A 26,686-nucleotide genomic window follows, 5' to 3' on the forward strand; every position below is an offset into this window, starting at 1 on the left:
GTGGCTATTAATAAGAAGCATTTTATTCATCCAATCCCGGTATCCAACAGCCGCTGTCCCCTCCACCGCAAAACACACAGACACCAGCCTTCCAACTCTTCCCAGCGTGAGATCACACTCTTATCTCATCTAACAGTAAGGGAGGAGTCAGAACGTCTCGGTCTACGCATGCGCTTCTCTGCCATTTCGGTTCCCAGCCCCGGGTGGTGAATGATTCGAGGGCGTGGCTGACGGCCGCACGCGACTGCCGAGCTCGCCGTCACAACGTGAGGGGGGGGAGCTCCATGAGGCGGAGGAAGGAGCGGAGTCGCTGCTTTCCTCGGCTGCGCCGCCGTAACGGCTGATCTCCGCCGCGTGTCCCTTTCTCCTCCATGCCCGAGAGCCGTAGCCGCCACAGCTGTTGCCCCGCCACCTCTTTCTTCCGCTCGCCGCCGAGGGACTGTGGTAACCGATTCCGGCGCTACGTCGGTGGGTGACCCGAGCGCCCCCGGCCGCCCCTCTCTCAGCATGCCATGGGCAACAGCTGGGCGGCGCAGTGGTGTTGCTGGGTCTTCCCGAGACGGGAAGCGGGGCGCCTCCAACGAGGAGGAGGGTAAGCGCGGTGGGACGTCAGGGCTGGGCCGGTTGACTTCCATTCCGCCTTTCCGGGGGAGGAATTCAGGAAAGGCCGGCCTGTGACTGAAAGGCAGAGCCCTCCTCGCCGCTTTGCTTCGAGGTGCCTTGGAAGAGGGGAATTCGGCTAGAAACTCGACCCCGCGCTTTGTTAACCGGGAGGGTGGAATAAAGCCTCCACGTTCACCGGCAGTCTATCTGAATCCGAGCGAACAGCGGGGCAGGCGTTTCTGAAAGGCTCTGGCCTTCTAGCCATGCCCGGGCGGGGGGGGGGGCGGTGTTTCCTGAGGTATCAGGTTGGCCTCTGCGGCGTAGAGTTAAGTGATCTTTCAGTCCGGTGGAGCTGCAATGGACTGCCAGTTAAGTGCGGATCGAAGGTCCCTCCCCCAAGAGACAGGAAGCCACTGAAAATAGTAGTATAGCCTTTATTGTCATTGTACATCATGTATACAACGAAATAGGTTAAAAAAATTTAAAAGAGGGGTGATGACGGTTGTCTTAGCGAAACGATGGGATCCAGTGGTGTCCAGGGGCTCTCATGACTTGCACGTGGCCTTTCTAATAAAGTCTGGTGGTGTAGGGTGAATAAATGATTTTGGTCTCATTTGCTATACTTACAGGCCAATTCAGGTATGTGCTTAATTGTGTTCACAGCGAACTAATAACCAATAATGTGGCAGCCTTTCCTATTTGCCCCATAGGGAATAGAATAGAATAATAACTTTATTGTCACTTTGATTGTACACTAATCGGCACACATTAAGATGAAATTTCGTTGCATACAGCTCTCAAAGGCTGCAGTGTTATTTGAGGATAGCTAAGTTATGAAGAAGGAAGTGGGGAGGTATAAACAGTTTACTTTTGATGAGCACACTTATTACGACATTTTCATAGGCCTCCTATGGATCAAAGGGGACAATAATTCAGAAAATGACCCTCCTGGTAGTTGATGTTAACTTTTTTTTTAACCATACAGTTTAAGTTGTCTACAGCCTCCTAACTTACTTTCACTTTAGATTTGTTTGCAAGATCGTAAAAAAAAATCCTCATAATTCATGAGGAGACTTTGTCTATGATTTTTTGGAAACTGATGAAATAATGATATCTGTCTCTGTGCATGGAGTAATCATCAGGCATCTAGCTAGTAACCTAGCTGAACCTCTAGCTCAGTGGTAGTCAACCTGGTCCCTACCGCCCACTAGTAGGAGTTCCAGCTTTCATGATGAGCGGTAGGGGTTTGCTGTAACTCTGCTTTATAAATTTTATAAAGTAAAATTATTTCCCTACTTTATAAATCACGATTACTGTGGAACCGGTGGGCAGTTAGAAAATTTTACTACTAACAGAGATACAAAAGTCAGCAGTATCAGCAGTTGACTACCCCTGCTCTTAGCCTATAGGAATTTGTTTAATGCCCCCCTTTGAACCTCTGTGCTAATATAGGTAGTTCTAGACTTAATGGTCTAGAACTTGTGATCATCCAGCAAGGTGTCCACATGCTTGCTTTGCTTGATGACTGCAATCCCTGCTCTCCCATTGTCATTAAGTAACTGCATGGATCATGCAGTCCGAGCATGGAGTGATTCAGGTAGAGAAAAGCACTGGCAATCCTAGCGCATACCCAAGCCCACATTGCAGCACCTCCCTAGCTCACACATGGCTTCCCAGGACCTCTGCCACCCTAGAGATATCCCTGCTCCACTTCCCACCCTGCTGAGTTCCCACACACTCCTTCCCAGACCCTCAGTCCAGCTTAGTCCACTTACCTTCTCTATAGATTTCCTTCAGGAAGCAAACAGTATACTCTAATACGAAAGCCGAAGGACAGATCAGCCAGTTTTCCTTGAAGCTGATTAACCAGGCAACCTTCCTAAACAGAAGCCATGTGGTGCTGTCATGAAAGTGGGTGCCATTTTGGGAACAGCCACAGTGAATTGTGGCCTTTCCAAAATGGACCCCGCTTTTGGAATGGTGCCATGTAGCCTCAGTACTTTATGGGGAGCAGATGAGTGGATCTCCATCTGTATTATGTTAATCACTATATAGGTTATATTTCTGTGATGTCTTCAAGGGAATAAATGACAATATGTGCACCATGATGCCCACAAGTAAATGCATCAGATCTCATAACACATCTCATTTGTATGATATCATGACATTATTTCATTTTGATATAATTGTGGTTTATTATATAGCTGCCTTTGGCTTAAATTGTTTGTTGTAAAGGAGTCTTCTTTATGCTGCAGGTATAATTAGAAATTCAGTCATGTAATTTCAGCTTCTTCATTGTCAACTTTCATTTTACCCCCAGAGGAATCACAACATTATTCTTTTAAGTGCTTATGGGGATAAATATAATTAGAGCTTTGGGAGTACTTTTGTTATCCTATCTGGAGAATAACTAAATTTATAATACTCCTTTATTTTGCATAAAGTAATAGGCATCATGCACTTTCTTTAAAAACAGTCTAGGATCTCATTTTACTGACCTCGGAAGGATGGAAGGCTGAGTCAACATGAGCCTGTCAGGATCGAACTTATAGCTGTGGTCAGAGTTAGCTTGCAGTACTGCATTCTAACCACTGAGCCACCAGAGCTCACAGTAGAGTTTTCTCTGAAAGAAGAGTGGATTTTTCAATTCACCAATCACCCTCCATGTCACTACTTGTTCCATATAGTCAGATTTTTTCTGGAAGGAGTAAAGGATAAAAAAATACTTATCCTTTCTCCTAGTAGGTGGAGACATCATCCAGACATGGGTATGACTCCGTCAGGATCCAATACGGCTGGGTCTACAAGTATTAAAGACATGCCCACGAGGCTCCTCCTCCCCAGAAATAGACTCAGTCGATCCCTCAATTAGCTGTGTCTCCTTATCTCTGCTTGCTAATTAATTCATTTTACTCTAAAATTCTTCCAAAAATTCTCTAATTGGTTTTCTTTCAAATTGTGTACGATTGGCGCTAATTGGTTGCTCTTTTAAGACGTTGCAGCCTCTAGGAGGCTCGTGCCTCTCCCTGACTCAGCTGCTCAAGCAGCGGAGACAGTTGGCGGCCAACCTACGAGGTTTTCCCTCAGGCTCCTTTCATTGTCTCTCGCTGCTGCCACGCCGCCCAAAGTGCCGATCGCTGCAGCCACGCTGCCAGAGAAGCTGATTGCTGCAGCCGCACCGGCTGACAAGACGATCGCTGCAGCCGTGCTTCCTGAGATGCCATTTCTAATTGCGGAGCGCTGGGCATTTTTCACGCTGCTGCCTCTTCTTGCCGCCTCAGCAGCGTCTTTCTTACAGCCTCAAATTCCACTTCCTGATGTCGGAGCGTTTGGCGGGCAGCCTAATTACCTAGTGCTAAGCCGCCTTGTTGGCTCGCTACCTCAGCCCTTCCTCAGGGCCCTGTCTACCCGGGTGGCCGTTTGGTTTGAGCGCGAAGTCTGTGGCGGCCATTTTTATTTCCTCTCATTCATCTGTCTCAACTTGTGGGAAAGATGGTGTCCACTAAGAGCTGTGTTTCTCGCCCTGCTTCGGTTTGAACCTCTCGTGGCCAATGCGTACGTGCTCGTCCTTACGGACAATACCACCACCAAAGCACACACAAACCGGCAAGGGAGGGGGGGGGACAAAATCCAGGAGAGACCTGTTGTCTCTCCAGGCTGAGCACATAGCGCGGGCCCAAAACACTCAGGCAGACGGCCTCAGCCGCATGCACATCGATCCAGCAGAGTAGAGCTTACATCGTCTCATCTTCCAGCAACTGACGGTCAGGTTCGGACTTCCAGTACTCAACCTCTTTGCCTCCCAGGGCAACAATCAGCTACAAAGGTACTTTGCACACTATGCGACTCCAGGGGCTGAGGGCATGGATGCTCTGAGGAGCGAGTGGCTTCCGGGCCTCGTGGGCATCCCTTTAATACTTGTAGACCCAGTCGTATTGGATCCTGATGGAATCATACCCATACCTGGATGATGTCTCCACCGTCCTGAGAAAGGGCATATCAGATAGAAACCAACGCCCATTTTATAGCTGATACACATTTTTACATACCATATAGACAGACTTTACTGTCTTTAATAATTTCTTTCATAGTATCATATTGAATGTACCAATCCCTTCTTTACAGGTCAGTGCATCATTACTTATTCACTTGAGAACAGATAAATTAGTGTTCTGCAAAATAGACCGGTAATTTCTAATTCTTTATTTCTAGAAGGATAGGAAAGGAGATTCAACTGTATACTTTGTTGTTCTGCTAATATGTGCTGGCAAAAATTACAGTATTGCAATACAGCAGAGCTAGGTGTTTCTTTTCAATTATTCAGATATATATTGTTTCCAAATTAGGCTTGTATATGGTTGTTTCGCTCACCCATTGCTTTACACTGCCACAAGGTTGTATTAGTTTTGTATTAATGTAATAAATTGTGATTTATTCAGAAAACCAAGTCTAAACAAACATGGTGTAATGTGATATGTAAACTCTGTCTGCAGAATATTTTTAGCAATGCACAAATGGTAGCAACTTTGGATTTAGGAATCAAGTTCTAATTTCATGCCTTTCTTTACTAAGAAAGACTGATCAAGCTTTTATTAAAAGAGTATTTTTTTACAAAAGGGGCATGTAACTATGTGCAGTCTTCTCATGACAAAGTATTGAAAAGTACAGTATACAATATTACACATGGAGTTTATTAAACATTTTAACAAGGGAAAAATTATTCTGATGATTTTTTAAATATAGCAGTAATTCTGTTGGTTTATATTCTAGATCAAAGTACTTCAGGACATGCTCAACAGGAGAACATTTCACTATAGAGGTAAGTAAATATTTTAAGTACCACTATAGTCATATTATGAAACTAGCATGATGTTTTTCTTATTGCAGATTTGCTGGCTGAAACATTATGCAATAAATAAATAATTTTGAGTAGTTAAAATTATTTGTTGCTAATTTCAATCACATCAATTTGGGACAGTCTGTTCTTAACAATGACAATAATTAAAATCACAATACACTATGTTTTATGTTCATTAAAATGCAAAGAAGACATTAAATACTGTAATATTGGGATAAAATACATCTAATAACACTCATTCAGTTATGAACTGTGTATGTTCCATTATGTGACTGGGTAAAAGGGATGGAAGGTGGTGACAAGTTACCAGCTTCTTTGAGCTCTTTTGGTTCCTTAATATTTGTGTCCTACTTTTGCTCATTATTGTGTATAATTTCCCAAAGCTGCAAAAGTCAAACATTAGAAAAGTTAAGACATGGCTAAAGACAATCTGTGACTTCCAGTTATCAGTAGATTTTCAAACATCAAAAGATCAGTGAACTATTGCATGTAGGTGATTGTAAATGGCTGCTAAGTCCTCAAAACTCTTCTGTCACCAATATTTTTGCTTTTCCTAGAAGTTAATTTGCTGCAGAAATTAGACAATAGCCCAAAGAATATTAAAGGAATATAGTTTAAAATAATTCAGATGAAAGTTAATTTGTTTGATGATCATCTAGTTTTTGTTAATTGTTAATTCTAATTTTATCCCATTTAATTTTTTAAAGAACTTTGGTGATTTGATAGGTGTATATATGAATCTTACTAAATTGAAAACAATCTTTATCAATATAGAAAAAAAATACAAATATATTATAGAGCTTATCAAGCACAAAATTAACATAAAATACCTTAGTTATTTGAAGGTAATCATATCTAAAATGTTAAAGATGCTCTTAAAAATTTACACTTATTGGAGATATTAAAAATATTCAAATATTAATTCATGGAAATCGTTTAAGGTACCTTGTTTAGGGAAGTTGATCAAAATCTGTTTCCCCGAAAATGTGACCTGTCCCGAAACTAACGCCTTGCCACATTTTTCGCTTGGGCAAAAATATAAGCCCACCCCCGAAAATAACCTCCCCCCCCTCCGGCCAGGCAGAGCACCACTCACCGACCTAGCGGTATCCCAAAGATGCCAAGCTGCGGGAGCCGGGAGGGGGGGAAAGGTGCTCATGTTGCTTGCCGCCTTCGGAATACCACTAAGTTGGGGAGTAGCGTTCTGGCTGGCCAGAAGAGGGAGTTGCTGGGTGGCTGCTCCCTTGCAAGCTAGCTCACGAAGAGCCAGGCACAGCCTCAGGCGAAGTAGCCATGAGGTGACCATGCTCACGAGCAGCCACCCGGCAAATCCCCTCTCCAGCCGGGCAGAGCGCCATTCACTGACCTAGGGGTTATCACTAAGGTGCCCAAGCCATGTGGCGCTCTGCCCTCTCCAAAACTTGGGGCCGGACAGAGAGTCTCCCAGCAGCCAACCCACCATAGAGAGCACTCCTAGAGTGGCCGATGCTGGAAGACTCGGCCCCGACTTTTGGAGTTTGGAAGTTATGCTCGGAGTGTGGTGGCAGGTGGCCAGCGGCGGTGCCCTGGGAGAGCTGCGCAAGGGCTTGGTGAGGCTGGGGGGCGGAACAGGCGCTTGCGCACTCCCCCTCTCCAGCCGGGCAGAGCTCCATGCACTGACCTAGTGGGTATCCCGAATGTGCCAAGCCGCGGGAGCTGGGGGCGAGCAGAGCGCCACATGACTTGGCACCTTAGTGATACCTCCTAGGTCAGTGAATGGCGCTCTGCCTGGCTGGAGAGGAGATTTACTGGGCGGCTGTTCGTGAGCATGGTTACCTCATGGATCCTTCACCCCTGAGGCTGTGCCCAGCTCTTAGGCAGCCCGTTCGCAAGGGAGCAGCCGCACGGCAACCCCAAAACAATAAGCCCTCCCTGATAATAAGCCCAAGGCCATATTTCATGGGGCAAAAGAAAATAAGACCCTGTCGTATTTTCGGGGAAACACGGTACCATGTTAATTTTTTATTTCAATGTCTTCATCTGGCTATTTATAAAGTAGTTATATGGCAGAAGATTAATAAATAACTATACAAATGGGGAAGGGCATGAGTTGAGACTGAAATTAGGTAGAGCAATGCAAATAAAGGAATAAAATATTCACAATTTACAATGCTATAGTATGCAATAAGATATTTATATATATTTATATATTTATAACATCAGAATATTTTTCAGATTTAAATTTGATTTAAATATAGTTTTATTATTGTTTTATAGCTGTTCAAAAAAGTAAAACTTCAAACTCTTTTTTGGGTATCATAACACTTCATCCCCAAACCAATCAGAAAAAAAAGACTTGACTTTCTAATATTTTTGAGATTTGATTACAATATCTACAAGTACTTTATATAGGATTTGAAGACAGTTTAAAATATTTAAAACAAGTTTCTAAACTGTTTTTGGACTTCTATATGGGCAAAATCAAATAAATATCTGCTAAAATTAGGAGACATTAATTGACTTTGCTACATAGATAGTCTCTGTCCTTAAGAAAGCTATGTTCAGTAGAACCAGAGATAAGCCCAAGGTTTTGGCAAAGCTGTACCCAAATTAGATCATATGTACATAGAATATCTGGTGGTCTTATATAAAAATTTAAAGGTTTTAGCAAATAGTTTGCATTCAAATAAGGAAAATAAATAAGCAAAAAAATTGCCCTAGATCCTAGGTCAGTCTTACTATCTTTATTTAATGAATCAAATAAAAACTGTTTGGTATTATTTTATTATCTGTACACAAAGTGGAATAAATTTATATATTCCTAATACAAATACTAATGCATAGTCAGTTATTTATTAATTTAAAGATAAACCTGAGCAATATATTTTTCTGCATCATTGTTAACTATTATATCTAAGTTATATATAATATATATTGCAAAATTATATATTTGTACCATGTACTTAAATTTAAAATAATAATTTACAGGTTTTATTAAAATATAGCTGTTCAGCTTTATTACACAACACAGTTATTTTGCCTGAAGTAGATATGTATTTGGTACTTCCTTAAACACATTATTTGTGCTGATTAATTGAAATATTGTATCTATTTTCAGTTTGAAAACCTAGTGGAAAGTGATGAAGTAAGTTCTTCATACTGACCTTATTAAGTTCAGTAGATGTATTATATATGCAAATGAGATTCTAAGGTATTTGAAATTAGAACAACTAAAAGTATAGTGAATTGGAAAACTGTTTAGAAGTTGTGACATCTAAGATTTGTTCAGTTTTTAGAATTAATTTTATGAATTGCACTACTATCTTTAGTTTCTGGCATCTGTGCAGAATGATGGGGAAATGTTATACGCTATGCTTTAAGAATAATCACAATTCTGTGTTATTTAAATTATGTTCTTTTTAGACAAATTATATAATGTTCATAGTGTTATGTAATAATTATTTGGGGGAAACTTAGCAGTTGGACCAGGGAAAATAATAATATTGGCTTTTTCAAAAGGATGCTTATAAAGATCCAATCCTTTTATATACCTTAGTGTATACAAATATATACATAGATGGGTGGGTGGATGATGGATAGATGGATGGATGGATGGATAGATGATAGATAGATGGATGGATGGATGGATGGATGGATGGATGGATGGATGGAAAGGATTCAATTTTAGAAGCCTTTTATATGGGCTTTTTCCCATTTCCCATGCCTCTGACCTACTTCGATGGAAAATTTTGTAGGCACCCTATATATAAATTAATCATAAGATACATATATAATATATTTAATATAGATATAGGTATTGTATAAGAGATTAACACAGTATCCAGTATTTTCTTTGTAAAGCAGATCTTTATTTTAAGAATAATAAATCCTCTCATTTGGTAAAGGAAGATAAACTTCATATCTTGTTTGTGATCTTTCTCATCCCTAACAGCTGTCTTTATAGTTGAGAAGTTCTGAGTGAATATGAATATTCAGTTTCTCACTAAACATGAGAAACCAGTCCTGTGATTAAACAGATTTGCTTCTGTGACATTTAGTGTAACCCTAAGAGGCAGAACAGTTCGATGTCTTAAGATATAATTTGAAATAAAATAAAAATAACACATCTGTTGATCAACTGATAATCCCATTAAAGAATTGATATTTACTTTAAAATGTACATTCCTTAGATTTGCTGATCAATCTGATTTAAAAATTCACACAATTGCAGTTCCAGTTCAGGGAAGAATAGAAGGAGGATTTAGATATTGCTGCCTGAAAATATATGAGTAGGTGTTTTTCTAAATATTGTAATTTGACAGTTTTATAGTGATTTGATATTTTAAAAGATTGGGGGATTTAAAGTCATATATTTCAGATCTATTTTGAAAGTAACTTAATATTTAGGTTCATTTTTAAAAAGCACTTTTTTTAAACAGGGTGAAAGTCCAGGAAGCAACCAAAGGTATGAATTTATATTTATAGTATGTATTGATTTGCTTTACTTTCGCTCTCTCATGTATGCTCCTTACTTCATTCTTTTTAATCATCTACTTTTTCAATTTAATTCATTTCAGCAAATTGACATTTTTGAAATCAAAAATACTGATTTGATTGTAATGTTAGTTCTTTAAAGAAGATATATTTAATAGAAAGTTATTTTTAATCACTGGAATATCATTTGTAAGACAAGTTCAGCTAGCTATGGTCCTGGAAAGTTTCTTCTTCATGGGTCTACAGAAAAGCATAAGATGGTTATCTCTGACTAATAAGGAAGACTTTCTGACTTTAACAGAAAATGTCTAATTGTGAAATTCTTGATGTTAAGATAAAGTATGAAATGGATATATTAGATTTCAGAAAAGTAGTTTAACCTATTGAATTGTTCCATAAGAACAGTAATCAGTAACTCCTCATTAAAGTAAACTGAGGTATGCAGTCCTTGTCTTAATGCTCTTCAACATATTCATTAATGATTTTCATGAAGAGGTGAAGAACACTTTATCAGTCACACAAAAGGTCACAATGTGTCTTATCTTATTGAGCCGAGGTGGCGCAGTGGTTAGAGTGCAGTACTGCAGGCCATTTCAGCTGACTGCTAGCTGCAGTTCTGCGGTTCAAATCTCACCGGCTCAAGGTTGACTCAGCCTTCCATCCTTCCGAGGTGGGTGAAATGAGGACCCAGATTGTGGGGGCGATATGCTGACTCTGTAAACCGCTTAGAGAGGGCTGAAAGCCCTATGAAGCGGTATATAAGTCTAACTGCTATTGCTATTGCTATTGCTATTGAAAGCTTCAAAGAGCCGAGGTGACACAGTGGTTACAGTGCAGTACTGCAGGCTACTTCAGAATAGAATAAAATTCTTTATTGGCCAAGTATGATTGGACACACAAGGAATTTGTTTGCATATGCTCTCAGTGTACATAAAGAAAAATAAAATAGAATACATTCATCAAGAATCATAAGATAATAACATTTAGTGATAGTCATAGGTTACTAATAAGCAGCTGACTGCTAGCTGCAGTTCAAATCTCACCAGGCTCAAGGTTGACTCAGCCTTCCATCCTTCCGAGGAGGGTAAAATGAGGACCCAGATTGTTGGGGGCAATATGCTGACTCTAAACTGCTAAGAGAGCGCTGTAAAGCACCATGAAGCAGTATATAAATCTAAGTTATTAGATTACTATTGTTATCTCAAAAGGAGACTGATTCCCACTGAATGTTTGGGAAAACTTGCTAACAAGAAATTGGAACTAATTACTAAGGAAGATGGTAAATATAGATGTGCAGCATGGAGCAATTCAGCTGTGATACCTTTTACTTTTCTTTTGAAACATTATATTTTTCTCCTTCACAAACATCCAAACATTCTGGAGTTGGTTTATGCATATTGTCCAGAACAGATAGTGATTTGTGGTGCTGGACATGATCCAATCCCAACCATTCCATTTTGGTTTGTGGTGAATTCCTTTCATTGGATGAGTTAATGTGATTGCTCGGCCCTACTTTAATTTAGAGTCCCACAGTGGAAAGAGTGGTGAATTGGATAAAAGAACATGGATCACAGTCAATTTAGTAAAAGATACCACAAAAAGGAATTGCACTATATAAAAGCAATTGTATACTATATATTTTTTAGAAATTATTTAAAATGCTAACTACTTGTGAAGCCTTTTCTGTTTCAGTATAATTTGAGTTATAAGATGTAAAACTGAAATATAAGCAAAATATATTCCAAACTTTACTTCTCTATTTTATGTGAGGTTGAATTTGGCTCTTGTTGGGATTTTGGTGTTTTTTTTTTAATTGACTGCAGCAATAGCACTTAGACTTATATATTGCTTCACAATGCTTCACAGCCCTCTCTAAGCAGTTTACAGAGTCAGCATATTGCCCTCAACAATTTGGCTTCTCATTTTCCTGAACTCAAAGGGATGGATGGCTGAGTCAACCTTGAACCTGTGAGAATCGAATTCCTGGCAGTCAGAATAATTAGTCTGCAATACTGCCTTTCAATCACAGCACCGCCATGGCTCCTATAATGACTACTTGGCTCAGAAATGATGCCTCAGTACAGATATGCATGTCGACACATTCTTAGCCTTCTAATTCTTAAACACTGAAACTGACATTCTTCCTCAGGCAATCAGAATGACAGGCATGGCACTCTTTCTTTTTTTTCTTCAGACCCCTGACTGAAGAAGAAATTTCTGCTCTTCAAGAAAGGCAGTATAATTCCATTGCTGATAAACAGAGAACTTTAGATGACAAGCTTCAATCAGAGGTAAGCATAATAACTCTTTGTGCATGGACATATAATTTGTATTAGCATATAAATAATGTGTTTTCGGAGGTGGAAACTTTGTGAGTGAAACATCCAATGTGGATACTGTAAAATTGAATTTAAAGGGACTAAGCGAGTAGGGAAAAATACCAAGCAGAAATGTCATGAATGAAAGTAAATTCATAGGGAAATGGTTTAGATAAATGTTACTAAAATTTAGTATAAAAGGAGCAGTTAGGTATTAGCTTGGAGTGCTAGATAAATGTTGGTACAGAGAGGACAAAATATTTGTGCAGTCATTTCTTATTCAAAGGCCCAGTAGACAAAATCATTTCAAGTTTCCCAAAATTCTGGTTTAACTCCTGAGTATTTTGTGTGACCCTCTCCTCATGCGCCACTTGATCTGCATTGAAAGCTTCAAACTTTGGACCCAGATTTAAAATCAGTGCTTTCTGAAGTCTGGAATAATTGTCTAAATTGGGTAGTATCTTCAAATAGCAGCATTGTATTTTTTTTCTGTGAAGAGAAACGCTAGAAAGGTTCTGAGGCTATCATCCTATGGAGATATATCAGGTACCTGCCTTAATATTGTTTTCCCATTCTGTAACATTTGTTGTTATTTTCAGCTAATTTTCTATCAATAAATTTTATTTTTTATGAAATACTTTATTGATTATTGCTACTTAATTGTTTGCTTTAAACTACTATAATGTATCCAGAAAATTTTTAGTTAATCAGTAATTTAGAAATGTATTAAGAAAACAGGAGAGCATGGTAATAGCATATGCCACCATGAAAAAGATTGTACATGTCCATTTCAGTACAACTCTGAAAGATAGAAATAAGATCAATAATCAATTGTTTATCCTTTATTATAAAATTACTTGGCATGGGAAAACAGTTAATAGAAGACACCTTGCTGCTATTCTGCTTTACAGTAATAATACTATAAACACAGGGGGAAATGCAAAAATTTGTCCTTTGGGTAGTTGAAGTACTGAAAATGTGTTGTGTAACAAAAATATTTCTCATTATTTGTCTTGTGCATGCTGTGTAATTTAATCTGGTATGATTTCTTCCCTTATGTTGCAGTTAGAACTCTAGATCTATGAATGTAGATAGAAGCATAAAAATGTGTCAAAATAGGTAATTCCAACAGTAAATAACTGTGCTTTCTGTTGATATCATGCATATGAAGGCACTCAAGTTTGAAAATAGTTGCCTCAGGCTCAGAGCAACTGCTTCAATTTAAACCAAGCAACTTGTTTGCTTCATGGATAAATGAAATGTTTGTTGCTGCCTGAATACAGGCTCAACTCTGTTACTTTTAGAATGGAAGTAATTATTACTTCTTTATCAATATTTATTCTTTATCAGTATTGAAGGACAATTTTTGGTCTTCTACTTTGACATAAGTTAATACCGTTAAATAACATGCTTTAAATGTCTGCCCCACAGCTCACATAAAAAGGTATAATAGAATAAGGCATTACTAACTAAACTAAAAAAAAAAAATTAAAATAGCATGCATAGTACAATTAAAAGTTTTGTTAAATATGGAAATACTTTATTTTAAAATACTAGTATATTTTATGTTTTAGATTTTTTATAAGTACCTTTACTTTAAATTTAGTGCACTTGCTTTCATAGGAGAGATAGCTAGGTTTTCTTTTGTTAACCATTATTATTTTGTTCATATACAGTTAGCCATACAAGAGGAGAAGTTAAGAATAGAAGAGGAGACTTTATATGCTGTGCAGCGTGAAAGAGCCAGGGCAGCAAAACAAAGAAAGTTCTTGGAGGTGAGGGGAAAAGACCCCAAAATATATGTATTAGAGTGTCTATTTATATCTTCCTCTTAGTTTCATGTGCTTTTTAAAATAACATTCAGCATTAACACTGGTTTGTAGCAGTTTCTTTTTTTTTTTTCTAGTCTCTCACTAGATGCTGGCTATAATAACTAAGCCAATTTTTTTTTACAATTATGGTTCATACTATGTAGACAAGTTGCTAATGCTCTCTGATTTGCAGTTTTTTCTTTTGGCTAATAAAAATTGCTGAACAGACAAAGGAATCCTGTCCATGGTTTGTCTAATGTACTTTATTTTTCGGAGAATAAGACGTTCCTTTTTCCCTCAAAAAAGAGGGTGAAAATCTGGCTGCATCTTATACACTGACTTCAGCATTTTTGGCCTCCCAAACCCCTGCCCCCTTCACCAAAATGGCTGTTCATAGCCTTTAGGAGGCTTCCAGAGTATTCCTGGGGGCTGGGGAGGGCAAAAACAAGCAAAAAACGGGCTGTTTTTTGCTCGCTTTTGCCCCCTCCAGCCCCCACGAGCACACTATAAGCCTCCTAAAGGCCATGCATGCCCTTTTTTGGGAAGGTCTGCAGAGTGTAAAAACTTTTTTAAAAAATTTGCTTCTTCAAAATCTTGGTGCGTCTTATACTCTAAAAAATACGGTAACATGTACACCAATATCCTTGCCTTCTTCCTATTTTAAACTCCAGCATTTACTGGCTTTAACTTGTGGATAAATCATAATATTTCAGTGTATATTTGCACATAAAGCTCTTCCGCAGAATTGTTAATTCACAAAAATTGACTAGAATGTTTAATTCTGAATTAGCAGTTCAGTGTAAAATCTTACAATTTATAATGAATGTACTTTTATGATGATGATGATCATGATTTATCACTTGGGGCTTGTATGTACACTGAGAACCTATGCACTGGAAACAAATTCCTTGTGTGTCAAATCACACTGGGCCAATAACAAATTCTATTCTGTTCTAAATACAGTACTTGGGCTTATTAGAATTGACTGGCAACAAAGGGGGAAGGGCATTTTTCCAAAAGAAAAATAAAGAACTTGAATACTAAGGATGCAGAGGGAAATTATTGAAAGCAAGGAAGGAAATATAATGTAATCCATAAAGTAAATCTGAAAACCAGCAGGAAATAGACATTAACATTTCATATTACAGGATACATAGAATGAGATCTCAATTTGTTATGAAATTTACTGAAAACTCTCTAATATTAATACATTTCAGCTATATCTACCTCAGAGTGTTGTGGGGAATAACCATGTATATTCTTACTTCTCTTTGGAATATGAATATAATCATTGTCATTATAATTATCCATAAACAAATATTAGTTTTTATTCTAACAAGCTTGATTTCTTTCCATTCCGCTGTTTTCATAGTAATTTTTTATGCTCAAGCTTTCTAAGTTTCATTTTACCTGTGTTGTTTTTTGCTCCTTCTTTGAGACAGGCTTCTAGCACAAATGTCAAAATTGAGGTCTTTACACACTACAGAAGTTATAAACTCTCATATAATGTCTGATCTCGCATTTTAAAACTGCTTCTTCAGTAATCAAAAATATGCATGAGCAAACGAGGAAGTTGAGTTCTTGTATCGCCCTCTGAGAGATTTTCCGGCTCATTAACTAATTGCCTAACAAAGCTATTATTTAACTCTCCTACAAAATAATAACATACTTTAACTGATTTTAAAAGTCCTGCGACTCAGTTTAATTATGAATTGATAGGTACAAAAAAGTAACAATTTAGGAATTTTCCCCTCAAGCCAGGTGTATCAGGAGAAGAGAGATTGTTAGAAATCTTTGTTGTTTGCCCAGGTTTCAACAGATCTCGGGGGATTTATTTGTTTATTTATTGAAAAAGACTCCAAATCAAAGGTGAGTGGAACACCAGGGTCGTAAAAGAATATAATATGGGGATGAACTTGAAAAGCATCCAGAAGCACCAATTGGTTCAAAATACAGCAGTCCTCATGGCTTTGTGCCGATCCAAGTGTGCAAACGGGTTACGTCTTCTGTGGGAGCTGCATTGGCTGCTGATTTGCTTCCGGGTGCAATTCAAGGTGCTGATTGTCACCTTTAAATCCCTACATGGCTTGGGACCAGTTTATCTGAAGGACTGTTTCTTTAGTTATATCCACCCAACCCATCAGAGCAAGGGAGGTAAGGAATGTTGCTGGTCCCCTCTCCTAAAGAGGTACAGCTGGCGGGCTCCAGAAGAAGGACCTTCTCAGTAGTAGTTCCTCCATTTGGAACATCATCCCTGCAGAGATTAGACTCACCTCCACTTTGACACTCTTTCACAAGTCCTTGAAGACCTAGTTTTGCCCATGCGCCTGGGGAACCGGGTATAGTGTGAATCCCGTCAAGTGGCTCGTTTGTTGTGGTCAGAAGGGAGTTATTGTTTTTACTGTTTTTACCCTTTTTATATGGGTTTTTATTGTCTAAACTGCCCAGAGTCCCTGAGAGTGAGTGGGCAGCCATATAAATTGTCTAGATAAATAGATACATTATCATCAAATAAATAATATATTTTTCCTGTTTATATCACTTGTTTAGGACACCAAAAACACATTAAGGTCATGGAGTAGCATGCAGGCCAGTGGTCCCAAAAATATATATATAATGATTGAAATTATACAGTATATTTGCTAGATGGAAGGTTATACAGAATAAGATACAATGGAGGCTGCTCATGTATGTAAAAAACATGCTATGCTCAGGTATCTGAAACAGCTTGTTAGATTGTGCCCTTTATAGAGAAAAAAGTGACAAATGTCATTATTTCAAAGGCTCCTTTACTGAAGATACTAAAAGCCCAGTCCTAAAAGTGAATTGAATGATTACTTGGACAACAGTTCCACATACTAAGCTGCTTTTATGTATTATTCATTTAGAGAAATGTGTTCAAATGCCCAAATACATTTTTTTCAAGCAAGGGAAATGCCTTAATATACTTTTTTCTACACTTTCAAAAGCAGGTATTTATTTTGCCCTCACCATACAATGTCATCTTTTCAGGAATGAGTTGATCTATGATTTCAGCATCATGGTAACTATCTTGGATTAAGTTCTCTAATTCTTAATTTTTATCTCACCCTCATATTTGAATTGTCTGATCTGATAATTTTGACAGTCTATATTACTACATTACTACATTCCAGTGCTAATGAGAAACATATCGGACATGGAGTGCAAACAGACATACCAGTATGTTATTTTGTTGAGTACTGACCCTAGAAATTGATATGCTATGATAATATTGCTTATGCTCTTAACTTGGAGGATCTTATCATTGAGTGGCTGTTTCTTTTCTTTTTCTTACTTTTGTTAGCAACAAAAGTTGCAGAGAATAACTCAGAAAGCAAACCATGGAGATGCCCAAAGGTAAGAGGAACAACTAAAGTTGAGGAATTTTAAATAAGCAGTACAGTCGGAAACTATTTAAAATTTGAATTTCAAATAGTAGAATTGATTACCTTACATATTTCACAGGAAATATAGAAAAAGGCAAGAACAAAACAAAAGCTAATGCCATTTTTTTTAGAAATCCAATTGTACTAGATAAGGTTTTCAATTTTACTTACAATCATCCATAAATTAATTTTTGGCAGCCACTTATGCAGCATACTTTTCTTAAAATTAAAACAAAGTTAAAACATTTTGTCAGTGTAGTAGACCTGTTTTCATTTCCAAATGTCCTCTGAACGTAGGCCTTTTTGTTTTAACTTCTTTTTACAGTTCTATGGTAGAAGAAGACTTGGATTCTTATTTGAGAAATGCAAAACTGCCATATGAAGCTTTCCGCACTAGTAGTAAGTTTCCTATTTATATATTTTCTACAATTTCTCCATTTGTAATTTGCTATTTTACCCACATGCCAGTGAACATAAAACAGCCCATGATGTCTTATATGACTATGAATTGCAACCATTCAATTCCTTTTGAAGCAAACAATGTCTCCTTACTTCTGAAAGACATCATTACTTTCCTTATTTAGGAAACTTTATACAAATGTTTTTTTGACAAAGGATAAATGTTGGAGAGATATGTTTGCAGATTCTGATGTAGTTCCTTTATTGTCTCTGAGAGGGTTATGTAGCCCCATGATATAGACGAGGCAGAGCTTATCAAGAGAGGACTCATCCTGTAATTGTACATTCCCATGAGTCGTCCAAGTCCAGCCGACTCTTGATTTCCATTAACTGTTGTTTAGCACCAATTTAGTGCTGACCATTAGTTGACTAGATTCTGAGCCATGGTGGACCATTGGTTAGAATGCAGTATTGATACTGCCCACTGCCAGGAGTTTGATCCTGACCATCTCAAGGTTGATTCAACCTTCCAGCCTTTCAGGAATGGTAAAATGGGGACCCAGATTGTTGGGGATACTATGCTGATTGTAAACCACTTAGAAAATGCTATAAAGCACTATGAAGTGGTATATAAATCTAAGTGATAAGAGCTATAGACATGAGCAATAAATCAACTGAACTAGAACTTAATGTGTGATTCTGATTCTTTGCACTCAACATATCCAAAGTTAGTTTTTGGAAACTACAGTGAGACAAAAAAGTATTTAGCCAGCCACCAATTGTGCAAGTTCCCCCACTTAAAAATATGTGAGAGGCCTGTAATTGACATCATAGGTAGACCTCAACTATGAGAGACAACATGAGAAAACAAATCCAGACAATCACATTGTCTGATTTGGAAAGAATTTGTTTGCAAATTATGGTGGAAAATAGTATTTGGTCACCTACAAACAAGCAAGATTTCTAGCTCTCACAGACCTGTAACTTCTTCATTAAGAGGCTCCTTTGTCCTCCACTCATTACCTGTATTAATGGCACCTGTTTGAACTTGTTAGCAGTATAAAAGACACCTGTCCACAACCTCAAACAGTCACACTCCAAACTCCACTATGGTGGAGTCCAAAGACCTGTCGAAGGACACCAGAAACAAAATTGTAGACCTGCACCAGGCTGGGAAGATTGACTCTGCAATAGGCAAGCAGCTTGGTGTGAAGAAATCAACTGTGGGAGCAATAATTAGAAAATGAAAGACATACAAGACCACTGATAATCTCCCTCGATCTGGGGCTCCACACAAGATCTCAACCCGTGGGGTCAAAATGATCACAAGAACGGTGAGCAAAAATCCCAGAACCACACGGGTGGACCTAGTGAATGACCTGCAGAGAGCTGGGACCAACATAACAAAGGCTACCATCAGTAACACACTATGCCGCCAGAGACTCAAATCCTGCAGTGCCAGACGTGTCCCCCTACTTAAGCCAGTACATGTCCGGGCCCGTCTGAAGTTTGCTAGAGAGCATTTGGATGATCCAGAAGAGGATTGGGAGAATGTCATATGGTCAGATGTAACCAAAGTAGAACTGTTTGGTAGAAACACAACTCATCGTGTTTGGAGGAGAGAGAATGCTGAGTTGCATCCAAAGAACACCATACCTACTGTGAAGCATAGGGGTGGCAACCTCATACTTTGGGACTGTTTCTCTGCAAAGGGACCAGGACGACTTATCCGTGTACAGGAAAGAATGAATGGGGCCATGTATATTGAGATTTTTAATGCAAACCTCCTTCCATCAGCAAGGGCATTGAAGATGAAACGTGGCTGGGTCTTTCAGCATGACAATGATCCCAAACACACTGCCCGGGCAATGAAGGAGTAGCTTCGTAAGAAGCATTTCAAGGTCCTGGAGTGGCCTAGCCAGTCTCCAGATCTCAACCCCATAGAAAACCTTTGGAGGGAGTTGAAAGTCCGTGTTGCCCAGCGATAGCCCCAAACATCACTGCTCTAGAGGAGATCTGCATGGAGGAATGGGCCAACATACCAGCAACAGTGTGTGCCAACCTTGTGAAGACTTACAGAAAATGTTTGACCTCTGTCATTGCCAACAAAGGATATATAACAAAGTATTGAGATGAACTTTTGATATTGACCAAATACTTAATTTTCACCATAATTTGCAAAAAAAATCTTTCCAAATCAGACAATGTGATTGTCTGGATTTGTTTTCTCATTTTGTCTCTCATAGTTGAGGTCTACCTATGATGTCAATTACAGGCCTCCCTCATCTTTTTAAGTGGGAGAACTTGCACAATTGGTGGCTGACTAAATACTTTTTTGCCCCACTGTATAGATGGCTTTAGGGAGTAAAGATTGTTTTCCTTTATAAGAAGTTCCTATGGAACCAAGTTTTGTTTTTAGGAACTCCAGTCCATTAGTTGACTAAACATTAATATTGCTAAAATATTCATTTATCTGTTTATTATGATTCAAAAAATTGAACAATAATGTTGTAAATAATTCATTTTACTAAAAATCCTATTACTTTTTAAAGTAAATTCTAAAAATTTGTTGAGAATTTTTTAGTGTGCAAATGAGGAATTATTTTTCCTATCCTTTTCCTTCCTATTCCTCTCCTCTTCTGTTCAAGTACATTTAATTTATTTTTATTACAGGACTTTCATCAGATGCCACTGTTCTAACACCAAATACAGAGAGCAGTTGTGATTTAATGACCAAAACCAAATCTACAAGTGGAAATGATGACAGTAATTCCTTAGATTTAGAATGGGAAGATGAAGAAGGTACATGTTCTATCCTATAAAAATTGTTTAATTGATCTAAAGTGATCCAAAACTAATTCAACACAGTAGACACTGTTGGGTTTTAAAAATCAAAACTGCATTATTGCTTTTGAAATTTCATAAGCTATCTAGATTACCAATCCATCTGAGGGAAGCATGAATAAAGAAGAAATTGCAGTAGGTAAACTTAAACTGGATTGAGGATTTGCAGGTACATAAACATTGGGCAAGTAATATAAATTTTGAAATACCTAAGTTAATTTAGTCATGTAAAATTTGAGTTTCCCAAATGCTTGTGATGAACATGCTATGGATCTTGAGAACTACAAGTGTTTTGGAGTTAGTTTCTAGTTGTATCCTAGTTCTATTATTTATAGTAGTGAAACTCATTTTGTGGCCTGTGGACCAATTGCACAATTGTAGTCCCTCTGTATTCATTGGTTACAATCTGCTCAGTCCCTCAATCCTTGCTCCTTATGTTCACTACCTGGCAACTTTTCTGATGGTATATAGTTTCTGTGGTCAGATTATCCACCATCAAGTCGAATATGAATCTCCTAGTACAAGAAGAGATGCAACATCATCCTCATTGATATGAAAGACTTAGAACTCAGAGATTCAGACAAAATAACATTCTTGACATGGCATGGAATACCAAATAATTCAAATGGTAAATACATTTAAGTACAAAATTAAATTTTAAAAGGCCTTTAAAGCAAAGCATATACAAATGTAATTATAAGCATTATCTTATTCATTGAGAAGCATGACTTCCCATGTTTTTAAAAATAGAAACATAGGAAGAAAGTGTTTGGGTGCCCTCCCCCATATTTTTAAATAGTTAGTCGTCCACAATAGCAGAATATTTAGACACACACTATAGAGGTAGCCCCCAAATTATGATAGTTTGTTTATCAGCCATTCAGTGTTACAGTAGCACTGAACAAATGGTACCTACACCCAGTTCCTGAAATTTCAGGTACTTGGCAGCTTAATCACATCTAGAACTGCAGGGTCCCTTCAAACCACCACCACCACCTATCTCCCTTCCTGTGGCACTCCTTGGCAGTGATGATGTTAGGGTTGAAGTAGAGGTCCAGGGCCTCCAGCATCTCAGATGGCCACTACTGTCTTTGAGCCTCTACTTCAATTTAGCCACTACTGAGGAGGGATGCCTCAAGCCCCATGCCACAGCCAGTCACCCATGTGTCACACTATAAAGCCCCTGGCACTCTGCTCTACTGCACCCAACTGACCTTAGCTGTCTTCCTTCCACTCCTAAGTAGATATGCCTGACCCGACCCTATGGGAAGTAGCAGTGGCCACGCTAGACCTGCCCATGCTCTTGTGGAATAGCATGCCCCATTCTCACAAAGCTTTGGAAGACCTCAGAAGCTAAGCAATATGATTATGTGATGGCGCGCTTCATGACCACATTGCTTAGCAATAAAAATTCAGATCCCAATTATTGTCATTAACCGAGGACTACCAGTATTCCCCTATTTGCATTGCAAAATGAATTTTCCTTAACCATAAAACATTTTTGCTACTAAAAAATATATTGTTAGAAAAAATCAGTATGTTGCTGCTGCATTGGACTCACAGAACTTGCAGAGGAAAGGTTATAATACCTGGCTATTTATTTATATATTTCTACATAGTACAGAGAATGTTCTGCATAGTTATATTGCTTAAATATAATCACACAAGAAAAAATGAGGCATGGAAGGTAAGAGAAAGTAGACTTGTGTAATAAAGTTTTTTAATGTTAGAATTAATAGAAAACAGTTTTCAAATGTCTTTATAGGCTGGTTAAGATGACAACTGCAGAAAAATAAGATAGGTAGGATTTTAAAAGATTAAGATTAATTTTTGTCATAGCATTCACTATGAGTTTATTTTCTTAATATATTAATTTAGATTGAGTTTGTAACTTACTCATTTGGCCTTTTTGCTGTAAATAAAATTGATTGATTGATTTTCTTAATATATTCTTCATCAAAAGTTTTGTCAAAAGCTTGTTTGAAAGCTGAATTCTGAAACCACAATAAACTTAGCTATTGGTGATGTGGTTTCTGTTCCATAAACATTTATGCCATGCTGATCAGTGGCGGGATTCAAAAATTTTTAGTACTGGTTCTGTGAGCGTGGCATGGCTTGGTGGGCGTGGCAGGGGAAATATACCTTAAAAATCTCTCATTCCCTCCCCACTCCAGGGTAAGGTTACTGCAAAATCCCCATTTCCTGCAGCTGGGACTCGGGAGGCAGAGAATAGATGAAGGCCAGTCAGAGATGGTATTTACCGGTTCTCCAAACTACTCAAAATTTCTACTACTGGTTCTCTAGAACTGGTCGGAACCTGCTGAATACCACCTCTGATGCTGATGTATTAAATGTTTGAAGTACCATATCATTTCCTGGCTGCTACATGGATTTGCCTCCCAATATTAGATATTTTGCAAAAGAAATTGTAGTTATTTGACTCAGGATGTATCTACATGAAACCTAAGAACCACAGAAAGACAACTTCTAAGGATTCAAGGGTTAGGGTTAAGGTCAAGGATTCTATTAAAAACATTTTTTCAATGGCAGGTATAAACAGAATGATCCCTTTGAGAGAACGTTCAAAAACTGAAGAAGATATTCTCCGGGCAGCATTGAAATTTAATGGCAAGAAAACTGGAAGTAACCCAACTTCTACATCTGATGATTCTACTGGTTTGGAATGGGAGAATGACTTCGTTAGTGCAGAAATGGATGATAACGGCAATTCAGAATATGCTGGATTTGTAAATCCTGTTTTAGAACTTTCTGCAACAGATCAAAAAACTTCTGGTGTTGATCAACAAGTGAGATAATGAAATTGGCCATTGGGTGCCTAGCAGAACGGTTGAAGTTGGGAAACCTACAAACCTGTATTGTGCACAATCTTGTAATCACTGCTGCTGCTGCTGCAAATCCTCCTTTTACAATAAGGAAATGATACAGTGACTGCTCTTGGTGACTAAGCTCCAGATTTCTATAAAAAGGAAAGAATCTATGCTATTTATGTCCATTAAAAATATGGTTTGCTAATAATGTGGTTTGCTATCTGAACTGAATTGTAAGTGCAATTTTTATAATCTACCTTTTAAATGTTTATACTTGAATGGTTCTATTATGTCTGTTTTTAGGTTTAAGCATACAGCACCCTTTATTAAATACAGTGTTACAGCTTAATGTTTTAATCAATTGTCCTATTTCAGTCTTTGGGTTTTGTTTTTTTTAAATGCAGTGGTACCTCGGTACTTCTCATGAATTGATTCTAGGAGGTGCAATGAGTACCAAAAATGATGGGTACCAAATTGATTTTTCCCATAAGGAATAATATAGTGAGTCACAAGGCAGCCAATACAGACAAGTTCTAGCTTGTGTACCAAACGATGAATACCAGGACAAAATTTTCACATCAAAATACATTGAGTACCAAATTTGATGTTTCAAAGCAATTGAGTACCAAAGTACCGCTATACCTTCATTAGCATAATTTTAGCAGGAAATCTGATCAGCACTTTTCTACTTGGAATATGAAACTAGGAATAGGAATTCTGCTATGGCTTCCCAAGAAACATAGGATGCTGCCTTACACTGAGTCAGTCTATTGATCCATATAGCCCAATGTTCCAAGCCTTGGCACTACTTTCCCACTTCTCTGGTATTTCATGCAATTCCAGATTTATCTGGAAATGTTGAGGACGGGACATAGTGAAAGCACACTATATGTTCTACTATTCAGCTATAGCATCCCTAAGAGTTACTTTTTTTCAGTTCAATTTGTTTTGAAAATTAAATAAACTTTGGAATCTATTTTTTCTTTATTCATCCTGGTGTTTTACTGAGATTAAATCTCAAGCACAATGTTTTACATTTGAAAGCATTTTATTTATAAAGCTAAAGCATTATAAATAAAATTTATCATGGCAGTAATGACCTATTTAATTATAGAAATTTGGAAGCATTGAAGACTTCTTTCTTTATTTTAAAACGCTGGACACCGAAATGCAGAGGTTTGCATTTTTAAGGTTCCACTGTTCTTCCAAATGAAAATGATAAGCACTTCTAATACAAAGTAGCTATTTAATTTTTAAATTGTGTAAAATTAATAATTGGTAATTTAGTGTTCTGATTTGTAAAATACAGATAGCATGGATACTTTCTGTGGCTGAATCAATGCAAATTCACATTCCAATCAAAGTATATCTTTCTGAAGTATGTGAAACATTCCATTGTTGTAATTTAATTAAATTCAGTTTATCAGAGTTAATAACTTCTGAAAATGATGACACCATTATTCAAAAATGTTACTATTACCAGTATGGTTTAATCCCCCCAAAATCCTTGTCCTTAATTGTTTCTAACCATTGAGACTAGAAAACTCTTCTCATAAAGCTGTTTTTCTGATAAGACAAAAACTGCTTTGGAATGATGATTACATTTGTATGATAAAGCAGACATGTCTCTCTCACAAGTGTCTGATTCATAACCATTTTCAGTGTAGTAATGTAGTACTGTAAATCAGGGAGCAGCAGTATTTACTTCAAGGTATCTCCTTGAGTTGAACTTCATTTTGTTCTATTAGTCATGCTCTAAGCTTCCTAACGAGTTTTCTTGCAATGCATTAACAATGAAATACCATAGACACACATAGACAACATGATGGCTTCTAGCAGCTGCTGCTATAGTAGAAAGGAAAACCAGAACTGCAGTACTGAAAATTATTTATTTTGTTTTTAAAAGTTCATTTCCTTCAAGTCAAGCTTGACAAAAACAAAAAACCCTTGATGGATATGAAAAAACCAAGTTACTTTCTCCCACCCACCCACCCACTTTTTTTTTTTTTTTTTTGAACACTATAAAAGGTGCATGACAGTTTTCTTCCAGTATCTTTTTCCCACTTCTCAGTCTAGACTACAGCTACGGCACTGACTGGATTCTGTACCAAGTACTACTCAGATCTAACCTTAACTGGGTTCCAAGGACTGACAAAATTAACCAGAGCTGCCAGCTGCTCAACAAAAGCTGAACATCTCTTGCACCTTTGCTACCAAAGCAATAGTAGTTTCTAAAACCACTAAAATGCATACACTAATAACTATATATATTCCACTTGGTAGGTTTGTGCTTGGCTTTTGTCTCTTTCTGCTCAGTAACAAACTTTATTACTGCCATATTGATTCATTAACTCTTCTATTGATTAATTTATAAGTTATAATTCCAGATGCAGAATATTTATTGTTTACCGTACATTATTCACATCTCCAGAGTTATGGGTTTGAAGAGATCAGCGACAGTAGTTATTTGTTTATATGTAAAAAATTAATTAATGTATACCAAGGTGATCATTTGATTTCTTTTCCTGTGCCTTTTATGTTTAAATTAAAAGACAGATTTTACCATTCATAATACCTGACAATTTGTTTTCTTCATATATTGCATTTCTAAAGTAGAGGTTTGTTGCTGAAAAAAATTGAGTTCTGTATTTTGAGTTCTTGTAATATACTTTATTATAAGATATTTGTACACTGCATATGTATGTATGTATGTATGTATGTATGTTTGTATGTATGTATGTATGTTGGCGATGTTTCGACGAGGTCACACTCATCTTCAGGCTGGTGCCTCATCGAAATGTCGCCAAGATACTGTCAATCTTACACAGGAAAAGATCCAAATATGCCAAGACCCGCATACCTATACCCGTGAAAATCTACGAATGTGTGTGTGTGTGTGTGTGTGTGTATATACATACATACATACATACATACATACATATATATACACATATATATATGGTTTAATATTTGTCATTTCATAAATGCTACAATCCTTAAAAGTTTAGATTTATCAAGCTGTGAATAAAAATTTTTACGCACTTCATAACTAGCCTTATATTTTTTGAGTCTTATTGTTCCATTGTAGAGGTAATCTGCAACTTAACATGTTTGCTTAGTGACCATTCAAATTTACATCAGTGAA

At 37.6% G+C, this 26,686-nt stretch overlaps 1 protein-coding gene across 2 annotated transcripts; it reads left to right on the forward strand.

The window, feature by feature from the left end:
* Positions 1–174: 174 nt before the first annotated feature.
* Positions 175–26,113, forward strand: AP1AR (adaptor related protein complex 1 associated regulatory protein). Of its 2 annotated transcripts, XM_014061771.2 has the most exons (10): positions 194–592; positions 5,374–5,422; positions 8,559–8,585; positions 9,880–9,905; positions 12,129–12,225; positions 13,929–14,027; positions 17,389–17,441; positions 17,796–17,869; positions 20,543–20,671; positions 23,264–26,113. In XM_014061771.2, the coding sequence occupies exons 1-10, from the start codon at positions 513–515 to the stop codon at positions 23,527–23,529; spliced, it is 900 nt and encodes a 299-aa protein (XP_013917246.1). In that variant the 5' UTR covers positions 194–512; the 3' UTR covers positions 23,530–26,113. The 2 variants fall into 2 exon arrangements, with proteins under 2 accessions (XP_087580342.1, XP_013917246.1); XM_087724216.1 differs by lacking the exon at positions 13,929–14,027 and having other exon boundaries at positions 175–592.
* Positions 26,114–26,686: the final 573 nt, after the last annotated feature.

This window comes from Thamnophis sirtalis, unplaced genomic scaffold (assembly GCF_051295495.1).
Source record: "Thamnophis sirtalis isolate CommonGarterSnake01/CBP01778 unplaced genomic scaffold, rThaSir2_p1.2 scaffold_10, whole genome shotgun sequence".
NCBI lineage: Eukaryota > Metazoa > Chordata > Lepidosauria > Squamata > Natricidae > Thamnophis > Thamnophis sirtalis.